At 34.3% G+C, this 13,155-nt stretch overlaps 1 protein-coding gene across 4 annotated transcripts in view; it reads right to left on the reverse strand.

The window, feature by feature from the left end:
- Positions 1-13,155, reverse strand: part of KIF2A (kinesin family member 2A) — a 78,135-nt gene that overhangs the window by 7,091 nt on the left and 57,889 nt on the right. For 2 of the 4 annotated variants that reach the window (XM_045075293.1, XM_045075292.1), the window contains exons 16-20: positions 12,103-12,170; positions 8,910-9,023; positions 7,877-8,027; positions 4,425-4,526; positions 1,261-1,396 (exon numbers count right to left, since the gene is read on the reverse strand). In XM_045075293.1, the coding sequence (XP_044931228.1) occupies positions 1,261-1,396; positions 4,425-4,526; positions 7,877-8,027; positions 8,910-9,023; positions 12,103-12,170 (571 nt within the window). The remainder of the gene's footprint in view (positions 1-1,260; positions 1,397-4,424; positions 4,527-7,876; positions 8,028-8,909; positions 9,024-12,102; positions 12,171-13,155) is intronic. The other 2 variants (XM_045075295.1, XM_045075294.1) reach the window with 1 other exon arrangement.

The raw sequence follows: 13,155 nt of genomic DNA on the forward strand, positions 1-13,155 counted from the left end.
GGCCTTTGGGAAAAAAGAAAGAGAATATCAGCTGGAATTTCAATTTCTTTCCCCTCTTTCGAAGAACAATGATATTTAAAAAATGAACTTCTGAAATTTAGAAAGGAACTTAAGGATCTCTGGATCTTGTATCTGTTAATATAAGATAAAAGCTCTCAAACATCTTATGTTAATACCAAAATTATCTCTGGATGGTAAAAAAATTTTTTTCCTAAAAAAATACAACAGCTAGACAGTAATTTCTTCAAAGTTATGGATACACTTAATAAAACCAAGTTGAATGCCACATATTACAAAGAAAAAATTATAATTCATTAAGAGCTGTTCTATATATAATACATACAGAAAAGCTCTTTGTGACTTCTGATAAGAAAAATGATCAAAACACTTTAATCAAGGCTTGAATAAGAAGAATATGAAAAACGAAAGTAAGTTTTAGAAACTCTACATTTGCACCAACAATTCTGAATTGGACAAATGGTCACTGCTGGTTCTTCATAGAATATGATTTCAAATACCCCAATTTCACAAAGGACCTATGTTAAAAATTAGCCAGTCTGGTGTTAAGAACCAGCAATTTGATTCTGGTTTTACACTGCATTTCACGTACACATACAAAGATATCCATTCGCATACAACCGAAGAAAACTAATTTACCAATGCCACAGAAACAAGTACATACGATAAACGTGTATATGAAGCTACGCAGACAAGATAATTAAAAAGTCAAGAACAGATGGCATGTAGGTCAGTCATATACATTCACAAAGTAGGAAGGAAAAAGGTCTTGAGTTGTTCAAGGTCTTGAAACCTTCCCCTTGATTTTTTAAGGCTACAAAGGACAGACATGACACAGATGCACAGAAAAGAGATGTAGACAGGAGGCTACAGAAGGGATGGCCCTGAAGAGACCCAACCTAAGCAAAATAATTCTGACAAGCACTGACCTATCAAACTAAAAATCTGAATGAGTGTACAAAACTTACAAATTTGTTAAAATCCATTTTCCCTCTTTAAACACAAGATGCTTTTATCTTTTCAAATGCTTAAAAGAAAAGATAACTAAAAAGCCCTTGAAAGAATACTCCATGTTTCTTTTTTATAAAAAAACAGAATGACTGGTCTGTCTTTATACCTCTGGAAATGTACTAAATGGTACCCATAATTTTTATTTAAGATATCCTCTTGCAATACGAAAATCCTGCCACCACTTACATACAAAGATGGAGATTTCAAGCACTAAAATGAAAAAGAAATTACCACGCAGCTCAGTTAAAATGTCTATTTTTTGCTCAAGAATAGCTTCAAGTTGAGTAGCATATGAATCTACATCATAGTCTACTTCTTCAGTCATCTCTAGAAGAGCCTTTTCATCTTCTAACCATCGGATAGATTCCTAAAAGGACAAAAATTCAACAATCCAATAAGCCTCTTTATAAGACAGAAACCAATGTACAAATTTCACATATGTTAAATATATTCAAGCATACCTCAGTTGGTATTCTCTAAAATATTATTAAGTATAAACATCTTTATTTACATAGTAAAATTGAGAAATATTTCCTTAAATTCTAACACAAACACAAACACGAAAAGCCAAGCAAGGTGACTTGATTTTTCTACTTTTACTTTACCCTGGGTAAGGGTTTGGGGAAGGGAGTGAATCAAACATGTATCAATCAGTGAGCACAATAATTCTCAAAACTTTAGTAGCTACCCCTAAAATTGGGGAAGAATGGTATAATAAAACTACTGAACAATTTACTGAGGTCTACGGTAGACTAGAACTTGTAGAATCTACAAATTCTACTTGTAGAATCTACAAATCCATTTGGGGCCTCATAGTGGTTGGGTCAAGAGTTAACCCTAAATTCCAAACACTAGGTCTTCAAAATTATTGTAACCATAAGAGACCAACAGACAGTCAATTTTAGAAGAGTCAAACAAATCACTAAATAGTAGCTACTGACTATTCATAGACACTTTAAAGGAAACTAATCATTCCTAATTGATTTTAGATAATGTGGAATTTATGTTTCATTTCCCAGCAAAGTCATGAATCATACAAATCATGAACAAGTTCATACCATAGTGAGTTAAAGAGGCTTTGGATATATAAATGGGCACCTTCTAGCTTTCAGTACAATTTAATAGCTAATTATAACTAGACTATACGTATTATCAGGCTGAATTTTAGCAACTTAGCTTTAGATACCTATTAGAAAACTATATGACAACTATATATATATATATATATGTATATATATATAGTTTTCTATACCTATATATATATCCATCTCTCTATGTGTATCAATTAAAACACATATACACATCCCAATATTTTTCTTTTTCTTTAGCTATCCATTTAATCTTTTAAAACAACACTCTATTTTGAGAAATGACAGATCACAGCACAGAGTAACAATAAACCGAATTATAAAAATACTGGATTGAAACTGAAAAATAATCACTTCTGCAAAAAACCAAGAGCTTCTAGATTCCATCATAAAATGGCAGAGTTGGAAATGATAGTCTTTATATGATGCCTTGCTCCAAAAGCACAGAGACAATTTTCTTAAATTACAAGTGTCCTTTCCTGGTTTACTCTAAACACCTAGGCCTCTAAATAGATTACCAAAATAAGGGTTTGACTAAAACTTTTGTTCTTTTTTCTTTTTCTTTTTTTAAGATATTACTTATCTGAGAGAGAGAGCGCAAGAGAGCTCCAGCATGCAAGGGGAGAGGGTCAGAGGGAGCAGAGTCCCCACCGAGCAGGGAGTCCAATGCAGACCTTGATCCTGGGACCCCAGGACCATGAATCAAACTGAAGGCAGTTGCCTAACCAACTGAGCCACCCAGGCACCCCTCTGCCTTTTTTCAAAGACTTTTTAAAAAAGATTTTAAAGGGAGTGGCAGGCAGCAAAGAAGCAGGCCCCCCACTGAGCAAGGAGCCTGCCTCAGGACTAGATCCCAGAACCCTGAGATTATGACCTGAGCCAAAGGCAGATGCTTAACCAACTGAGCCACCCAGGCGTCCCAGAACTGTAATAGTTTTGATGAGGGTACATCCTATTCTCAACTTATAAAATAAATAGTTCTGTTATATTTTTGAGCCTTTTTTTTTTTTTAAAGATTGTATTTATTTACTTGACAGAGATCACAGTAACCAAAGAGGCAGGCAGTAAGTGAGAGAGAGAGAAAGAGAGAGAGAGAGAGAGAGAGAAGCAGGCTCCCCACTGAGCAGAGCCTGATGCAAGGCTCGATCCCAGGACCCCAGGATCATGACCTGAGCTGAAGGCAGAGGCTTTAATCTACTGAGACACCCAGGTGCCCCCATTTTTGAGCCTTTTATCCAGGTGTTTAAATGGCCTACAGCTGAGTCGTGTTAATATTTGTTTACAGGGACACCTGGGTGGCTCAGTTGGTTAAGCAGCTGCCTTCGGCTCAGGTCATGATCCCAGTGTCTTGGGATCGAGTCCCACGTCGGGCTCCTTGCTCGGCTGGGAGCCTGCTTCTCCCTCTGCCTCTGCTGCCACTCTGTCTGCCTGTGCTTGCTTGTATGCGCTCTCTCCCTCCCTCTCTGGCAAATAAATAAATAAAATCTTTAAAAAAAAATATTTGTTTACAAATAAATATTTCTCAAACATCAGAGAAGGGACACAGGTCAACAGAAAGACTGATCTATTGTTCACCTTTTTCTCAAAACACATTTTTTTTTTTTCAAAACATATTTATAGTCTCCATAATGATATCTAAAGGTTACCTTCACTTCCTCATAAGTATCATTCTCCAGGGTATTCTCTTGTTATAAAAGGGAGCAGGTGGGGGGAAGAAGGAAATCATATAGTAAATCACACAGTACTTTTAATAGGCTGAATGGACAATGGGATGAATACGTCAGCAGTTACTGGGACAGGCAGGGATTTAACGATCCTCACACATCTGCCACTGTAGTAACCTTCCCTTTCCTAAAGCACTTTTCCTCCTTTATAAAGAAAGATACTTCCTCAACTGTTATGATAACCCTTAGAAGTTTTTCTTACTTACATCAAATAAACTGTCCTAACATGGAGAAAGAGGTGGTAGAGGGCAGAAGTTCAACCCTTTTCTAAAAATGGACAACTAACTAAAGCAAACAGAGCAGGAGAAGAGTAGTAAATAAGCTAGGTCTTTTCACCATGGCACAAAAGAAACACTGTAACCACCATTCATTTTCTGTCCAAAATATCCCATACATATACTCAACACCCTACAAATACACATATACATACACAAAATAGTAAATTTTTACACTTGATCTTAGCCAAAAGGCCGAGAAGCGATCAAAATAGTAAATTTTTAAAATTAGGATAATATTCAAAGCATTATCAAAGTTCTTAGTTTCCCTACAGAAATATTTGATGAAAGGTCCTGTCTTATTTTACCTGGAACACTGCCCTGTGATCTTCTACAACTTGTTCTTCCATTTCTACCATTTGTGAGACAGCTTCATGGAAAGTAAACAATTGGGGAGAAACTTCTTCTTCCTTAAGATGAACATAGTTTAAAAAGTTAGGACATAAAGTTTACATTTTTATTTTTAAGATTTTTACTTATTTATTTATTTGACAGAGAGAGAGAGAGAGATCACAAGTAGGCAGAGAGAGAGAGGAGGAAGCAGGCTCCCTGCAGAGCAGAAAGCCCAATGTGGGGCTCGATCCCAGGACCCTGAGATCATGACCTGAGCCGAAGGCAGCGGCTTTACCCACTGAGCCACCCAGGCGCCCCCTAAAGTTTACATTTTAAATGTTACATAAAAGTAGTTTTCCCATATCATTTATAAAAATGTCATTTAAAAAATGAGAAGTTTGCAAGATAAAGACTACTAAAAGATAATATAAAAGGCAAAGGCACAACTTCTTTTTATGGGTCATAAGTATCTGATGTAACACTCAGTAAGACAGCCCAAATTTAAGCCTATCAGTAAGGGGTAGTTTTCACTTAGCCCAGGTTTTACTGTAGAATTACCCTAAAAAAGCAATCTCTTTTGGAATAATGCAACTTTTCAAAAATATATTTATTATAAGCTAAAATATACTAAAATATTTCCTCAGTATTGTTTTATTTTCACTAACATTTGTATGTCTTAAATATCTTTTCACCAGAAAAGAGATTTCAAGATAATGTCTGCTATGACTGTGACTATCGGACGAGATTGGGCGCGTTCAGGGTGGTATGGCCGTTATGACTGTGACTATCAAATTAAGTGTTCTGAAGGTCTCAACTCTTCCTAAATCTTAATTTCTGCTTTACACCATATGATGTGTTTGTCAGTTTTTATAGAAATCTTAATCGACAACTGACTTTAACTCATCAACAAAAACCCCACAGACATAAATACAACATATATAGTCCTACATCAAGTGAAAATTTCTCTAGGCTTGCTTTCTTTTTTGAGCTTCTTTCCCAACCTCAATGTCTTTAATGATTTATTTCCTCAAAATGTGGCTTTAGTGATGAGGTTTACTTAAAATTGTTTTATAAAATGGGAGTTAAAAAAGGGACTTTTTCAAACAAGATACACAATTCTAAATGTATGTACAAATTTTGCTTAAATAGTATCAGAAGACATTTGACCTCAATCAGTATGCTACAGTCTGTAAAACTTGATTATATATAATCAAGTTGGTCAAATAACTTTTTATCTTCTCTTTGGAAAACAAATATCTGTTTTTATTAAGACATGCAGGCATACAATATATCATACGATAAACACACTCAACCAACTTTATTCATTATATCCGCCCACCTCCCTGTCAAGCCCAGAATGCCCTCTTTCTTTTGCATTAAGATACTTTGCAAGTTCCTATCGCTTCCATGCAGTCTACTTAGAATACTTTTTTTGTCTATACAACTACTTCTGGAATGCTAATGCTCTTTGTTATCTTCTACTTTGTGTACTTAGGTTGGTTTTATCTGTAGGACATGTCTTAGTCCCTATCCCGTTTTAATTTACCTTGTTAAGACCTTAATACAACAGTAAGAAAAGGTACACAGGCACCAGTAAACTCAACTAAAAAGCTAAGACTGAACCACTTCAAGATAGTTCCAGGGGGTAGAAAAATTCAAGGAACGCCACATACTCTCAAATATGGAGAAGACTGCAAGAACTCATGATGTTATACTTCAAGCCTCTGGATCAGTCCTACCTAAACTCTCCAAATTAAAGTACTACAAAGACTCAACCAGGCAGACAGAAAAGTAAAATGGAAAAGATCTATTACAGAGAGGGCCCACCTTGTTTTCATTTTCCAAATCCTTAAGAGGCACTATACCTAGGTACAGTACATGGTTGTTTCAAGAATGCAAAAAGCGGGGCACCTGGGTGGCTCAGTGGTTTGGGCTGCTGCCTTCGGCTCGGGTCATGATCTCAGGGTCCTGGGATCGAGCCCCGCATCGGGCTCTCTGCTCCGCAGGAAGCCTGCTTCCCTCTCTCTCTCTCTCTCTCTGCCTGCCTCTCTGCCTACTTGTGATCTCTGTCTGTCAAATAAATAAATAAAATCTTAAAAAAAAAAAAAAAAGAATGCAAAAAGCAACTATACCTAACTTTTGGAGACAGGAGATAGGAATATCATTTTCAGGCCAGGATCTCATTGTCAGTTTTTTATTTTCCATGGTTCAGAGTTTAGAACTCTTATTTTAAGCTAGGAACCCCAAGTTCCCTCACTTTTTGGAAAAGCAGTTAAAAAATAGAGATAATTATGGTGTCTACTACATAGAGCTGTGAGCATTACATCAGATAATAAGTAAAATGCATAGCTAATATAAGTTATGTAGTAAGCAACTAATATATGCTACCTTTTATCATGAAAATACTACTGTAAGATTCTTAAAAGAATATATAAAACTATGTAGGTTATATTTTTAAAAAGGAATTATAAAATCTTTTACATCTCACAGAAAGGAATCCCCTCAATATGTTAAAGTAATCATACGAAAACATGTATTGTTTGTGCTTTTTTTTGTTACTTCTTTATACCTCTTTGTCCTTATACAACAGGTACACTATTTTTTTTTTAATTTTTTGAGTAACTAGGAATCAAACTGTTAAATTATGAAATGTCACTAGCCATTTCAAACATACAGAGTACTACCATACTTAACAAATGTTAGCATTTTGCTATGTTTGATTTTTGATAGAGTTCATGCATTCTTTTTATATGCATGAGTCCATAGTTAATTGTTTTTAACCTATATGTATGATATGTTGTATACGTAATTCTTTTTTTTTTTTTTAAAGATTTTATTTATTTATTTGACAGACAGAGATCACAAGCAGGCAGAGAGGCAGGCAGAGAGAGAGAGGAGGAAGCAGGCTCCCCGCCAAGCAGAGAGCCCGATGCGGGGACTCGATCCCAGGACCCTGAGATCATGACCTGAGCCGAAGGCAGCGGCCCAACCCACTGAGCCACCCAGGCGCCCCTGTATACGTAATTCTTAAAGTTGCTTTTTCCCTATATTACTTCCCTATATTACTTTCCCTATATTACCACCAAAGTTTAATACTGATAGAAAATCTGAGAGGGGGTTAAAAAAAAAAAAAGAAGAAGAAGAAGTTTAGATCAGGGTCAGCAAACATTTTAAAGGGGCAGACAGTACCTATTTTGGGCTTGTGAGTCATACAGTTTTTGTCATTGCTTTTATCCAAGAAAGCAGCCAGACAAGTTGTAAATGAAGCATGGCCATAATTCAGTAAAACTTTATGCATAAAAACAGATGGCTGGCCCATAGACCGTAGTCAGCTGACCCCTGATGCAGATGGTAGTTTTCAATCATTAAGTTCTGCTACTGATGAAATGAACTAAAATCAGGTCATTGGAACTATATTGTCACTCACGTTTTGTTCACAAAGAAGTTTCAGATCATCTCTCTGAGGGGAACTCCCCACACCCCACTGTGCCTCTAAGTCATCAATTTGATTTGGTGGGTGGTGCATTATTGGACGGACATCACCAGCAGCAGTTGGATCCACAGTCAATTCTTTCACCCTATTAATACATAAGAGGTACCTAAAATTAACAAAGACACATGCAGAGGATCAAGAAACTACCATCCTATTCAATTAACATATTAAGACTGATGATGTCAGCTTTCCAGATCAAGTTTATCTGAAATCTGTGTAAAGACTAAAGGGATATTCGGCTGATGAACTTTCAGAATTTAGTGAGGTAACTTTACAATTATTTCAGAGATAATTATTGTGCATAATGACAATTAGCAAAGTATGTAGATTCAGTATTTCAAAGTAAAAACAAACAGTTTTTGCAATTAAATTATATAAACAGAAAAATGCTAACAACAGCACTTAGATCAATAAACAGATTATTGCCAAAATCAGAGAACTTAATATACTTTGTAGATTTTTAGTTGTTATAATGCTTTATTAAAATAGCCACATTTGAAATAATCATAATTCTAATGTATAAAGATTATGCTATAAAGTTCTATCAATTAAAAAATGTTTACCTATTATACTTCAATTTACACAGTGGGAGGATACATGTTCTAAATCAAAGGATCTTTGTCATTTCCTCGTAGACAAGGAAATTTGTAAGAACATACAGAGTAATGGTAAACTTCTCATTTTAAACAAGACAGTTTACCTTTCAACCATAAATATGCAAAGATGACATCATCCTTAAAATTATGAGGGGCAACAGGAAGCCTGAATTCTAAATCAACATTTTAAAGCAAATAAATTAGTAAAGTACACAAAAATGAAGATCATGCAGTACAATCATCACCTGCCAAATGAAATGAAAATGAAAAATAAAATGGCTCAGAACTGAAGTATAAATGAAATATTCATATGTAACACAATTCAAAAGAAACTATGAAAATAAACATCTTATGCATAGAAGGAAGTAGACCTGGTAATCGAAGGAGAAAAGTCGTCATACTCATAAGAAGGAGAGAGATCAGGGCGACTGCCACTACCCTGTGAGAAGGGAATGTCTGATGGACTAATTCCAAACTCCTTTACTCTGCAGCACCAAAACAGCAACAAATTAAGAGAAAATGCTCTTGTAAAGACAGCAATGCACATTTCAAGTTTTTATTTTGTATTCAGCTTAATTTGTTTAAAAAAAGATATCAACATTGTTGCGACTTACTGTATATAGAGTACTTTAAAAATAATTTTAAGAAGTTTCTGAATTTTTCTGATCTACTGATACCTTTTTGTCCGTAGTCCTTGCTTTCTGGTATACTTTCCCCTTTCCTCATGATACCTCCTAAAAGTTTAACCAGACCATCACCTAAATTTTAAATGGCCCTTCTTTAACTACATGACTATTGATCAAATTCCCTTGTATAGTCAATACTGCAAATATTTTATTAGCATCAATGACCCCTCAATATTCTTGCAGACTTTTAAAAAAGAACATAAGAGTATTAAGTCTTTACGGCATCCACTGTTTGTAATGAATTAACTTCTCTCCTATGTGCCTAGAATGGTTCCATCCTTGGTACAAAATGAGAAAGCAGTTCCTCAAATAGTTTTCTGTGTTTGGTTCAGATGAAGAACCCCGGTTAAGGAAAGCCTCTTTAGCAATGGAATTTAAATTGCTTTTGGCAATATCTCCTTTATATATAACCAAATTATGGTTTTTCTGACACCTCTTTGTGATTCCGTACGTTCCTTTTGGAGCCATCCCATTTCATAACAGTAAGCAGTATTTATCATGTATTTCCTATATGTTAGGTATTAGTGTATATTTTAGGCATTATATTATATAAATCTTAAAACAATCCTGTGATATTATTTTTATCACTTTACAGATGAGAAATCGGTTCAGAGCAATAAAGTATCTTACCCAAGTTCATTCAATGAGAATAAGTGAGGTTCAAACCTAGCTATGAGTATAAACACTACGTTATTAAACATCCAATATACTAAGCATGTTTTTCTCATTACTTCTTTTAGATTTAATATGAACGAAATTACTATTTTGTTGGGTCACAGATAGTCATATAGATCAAACTAATAATTTCATGTAGATCAAACTAATTTATTTCTTCTACTTACAGTCCTTCTTTGACCTATTGGTAATGTCTGCTGTCAAGGGGTTCAATACTAGATTCAGTTACACTTCATCCTTTAGAGTCACTTTGAAAAGCTTATTTACCATACAGACTGACAAAATCTAAATTTCTAACAATGACGTGATTCTTTTTATTCCCAACTCCATTTAGGATTCTGTCAGAATCTTCTAATTTAGATAAGCAATCCATCCCTAATAGGCTAATATTTTCCTCTATTCCAAGGGCTTCTGTCTAACTCAAACGCTAAACATTATATGCAGGAATTAATATTCCTCAAATGAGCTATCAGGGGAGGTTGAAAATCTTTATTTCTACAAGTTTGCAAAGAAAAGACAGAATTATTTGTCCCAGGCAGTTTATCACATTGCAGATAAATTACTTGATAATAAATTAAACATTTACTTGGACCTAAATGAACAAGAGGAATAGCCAGATAGAGTATGTTCGCATTAGGTAGATTGTTTTGCAGTTAGAAGTCTGAAGACATGGAGGGGTTTTGTTTTAATTCTATAATATGGCAATATTCTGCTATACTAAGCTGTTGCTCCTCTGTCCCATGTACAACTGGAAGTAAGAGAAGCACTTTAATGGCTAAAAACCCCACATACCAAAAATGTTCATTATAAAAATGAATTAAAAGTACTAGAAATGTTTGCAGCTCAGAGCCCAAAATTCTAAGTTTAAAAAGTATTAAATTTAGAAATAAAGTTCCATTATATTTATAAAGAAGTTATTTTAATGTCTTTTTGCAAAATGTCAAAGGCTTATACTTTCCAATAGTTTTTACTATCATTAAAAAAATCTCTTCAGTTGAAACAAAAATCAAGTCACAACAGAAAAAAAGAGTATGACCCCACTTATGGAAAGTTCAAATACAGCTACCTATGTTGTTCAGGGATACAGTCATAGGTGCCAAAACTGTTTTTAAAAAGAGAGAAAAAGAAAACCAAGAAAATTATGCCACAGAAGTCAAGATAACATCTACCTTGGGGTAGAGATTAATGGATTTGGACATGTTATTCTGGATTTGTCATCAGGAGGGGACATATGGGGAGCTTTCTAGAGAGGCGTTCTATTTCCCAATCTGATGACAGAATTTATACTGTATAAATATTTATTAGATTATTCACTTAATGTTTTCAGTACTTCTCTGTATACATATGTATTCCCTGTTTTAAGAAAAAAGATTAAAAATAAAATTTCCATAGCAATTAAACAGGACAAATACTGTATTCAGTAAAATTAAGGGAATGTCCACAGTAGAAATGGAATACAAAGAGAACTTTGATAGCTAACAATGAGAATCACAAATGCAGTATGTGATAAGAGAAATTTAAAACTACAAAGTCATTACTTCAAAACGAGCAACAGGAATGATTTTTAGAACAAATATAAATCTGTCTATCACAATCTGAAGTTCCAAAGGCACTTCATGACTCTAAGGAATAAATTATTTTAAGTCTATAATATTTTTTGTCCTTTATTTATAATAACATCACTATCCATTAAATTATCTAACACTAGCGACAATGAGTAGTAAAATGTAACTCATACAGAAAAACAGAAAAAAAAGTGCTATCATTACTTATTCAAACCCTAGATTTCCCACATATGGCATTTAGTATTATCAAAAATAATTTTTAGCATATAGATAAAACAATTTAAGAAATACAGATTGGTCCCCTTATACTCATTTAGACTTTCCTATTAAGAAAAATTTACATGATTTAAATGTAGTAAAAAAATATGAAATATAACTTGGTGAAACAGAAAAATGTAATCATGTTCTAGGATAGAAAGACCAATTCTACTAAAGATCTAAATCTCTTTCCAAATTACGCAACACATTTCCATTTATTTTCAGAACTTGACCAAATGACTCTACATATCATCTTAATAACATGCAAAACATTTTTTAAATTAGAAAAAAATAATAGAAGTTACCCTATCAGATATTAAGTCAAAGTAACCACTGCTCTACTCCCCTCAAATTTCAAACCGAATAACTATTTTGCATACCTATTTGCATATCTTAATGTATTAAGAGTATTTTCACAGGATGCCATTCCAGGAGAGATTGTGGCAATCTGAAGGAGAAGATGCAAAGGTAAAGAAAATGTTATAAATGATGAAGATAGTCTTAACAACATATTGTTCATTAAGATCTAATCTTAAAATGGTCATTTAAAATAAACATTTGTGGTATCTAAACTCCAAGATAATTTGTAATATTACACCCACAATCAGATAATAATTGTAAGCCACATAAAATATAAACAACTCTCTGAAAGCACCAGAAAATGATTTAAATCGGACAGAAAATGGAGGGAAGAGCACTGAGAGTTTCCACAACCCCCTCCCCACCCAATACAATAATTTTTTTGTTTAAGGGCAAGCCCCACTGCTGTCACACAGGGCAACTGAAACTTCACTAAAAAACAGGAATTTCACTGGTTAAACTAAAGGACAGAATTTGAAGGTAGCAACTAAAGCAGCTAAAAAGTGAGGTTTGTTCCAGAAGAGAGATAATCATGTAGGGAGGTAATCATGACAACCAAAAATTGTACATATAAACCACCCGAATCTCTCGCTGACACCTGAACCGGGCATACGTAAGGCTTACTCCAAGTAACAGCTGAGTCTAAAAGAACAGTTTTCAATTTTATCTGCTGTCCAAAGCAGGGAAGACCAGAGTTTGAAATAAGTTAAGTGCACTTCTTGCTAAAACAACAACAATCAATAATCTTTAGAACATAAGAGAATTCAGAGTGTCTAAGTATTTATTCATAATAAAAATTATATAAACAAAAAAATTATATAAACCAATTTTACTAGACATACGAAGAAAAAGAAAAGCGTGCACCATACTCAAGGAGAATAAAAATCAATGAAGACCAACCTCAAGAAGACTCAGATGTTAGAAATAGTAGAATGCATTATAAATGCAATATAATCCTCTCTTATCGGGCTGGAAGGGACCATATCTTAAGTACCATTGTATCTCTCACAATAGAAGGATTTAAATGACTGTTATTAATGTGCATTATAATCTTTCCATAGATATTGAGTTAT

Source organism: Mustela putorius, unplaced genomic scaffold (genome assembly GCF_011764305.1).
Source record: "Mustela putorius furo isolate JIRA1106 unplaced genomic scaffold, ASM1176430v1.1 tig00000145_pilon_pilon_pilon, whole genome shotgun sequence".
NCBI classification, from domain to species: Eukaryota; Metazoa; Chordata; class Mammalia; order Carnivora; family Mustelidae; genus Mustela; species Mustela putorius.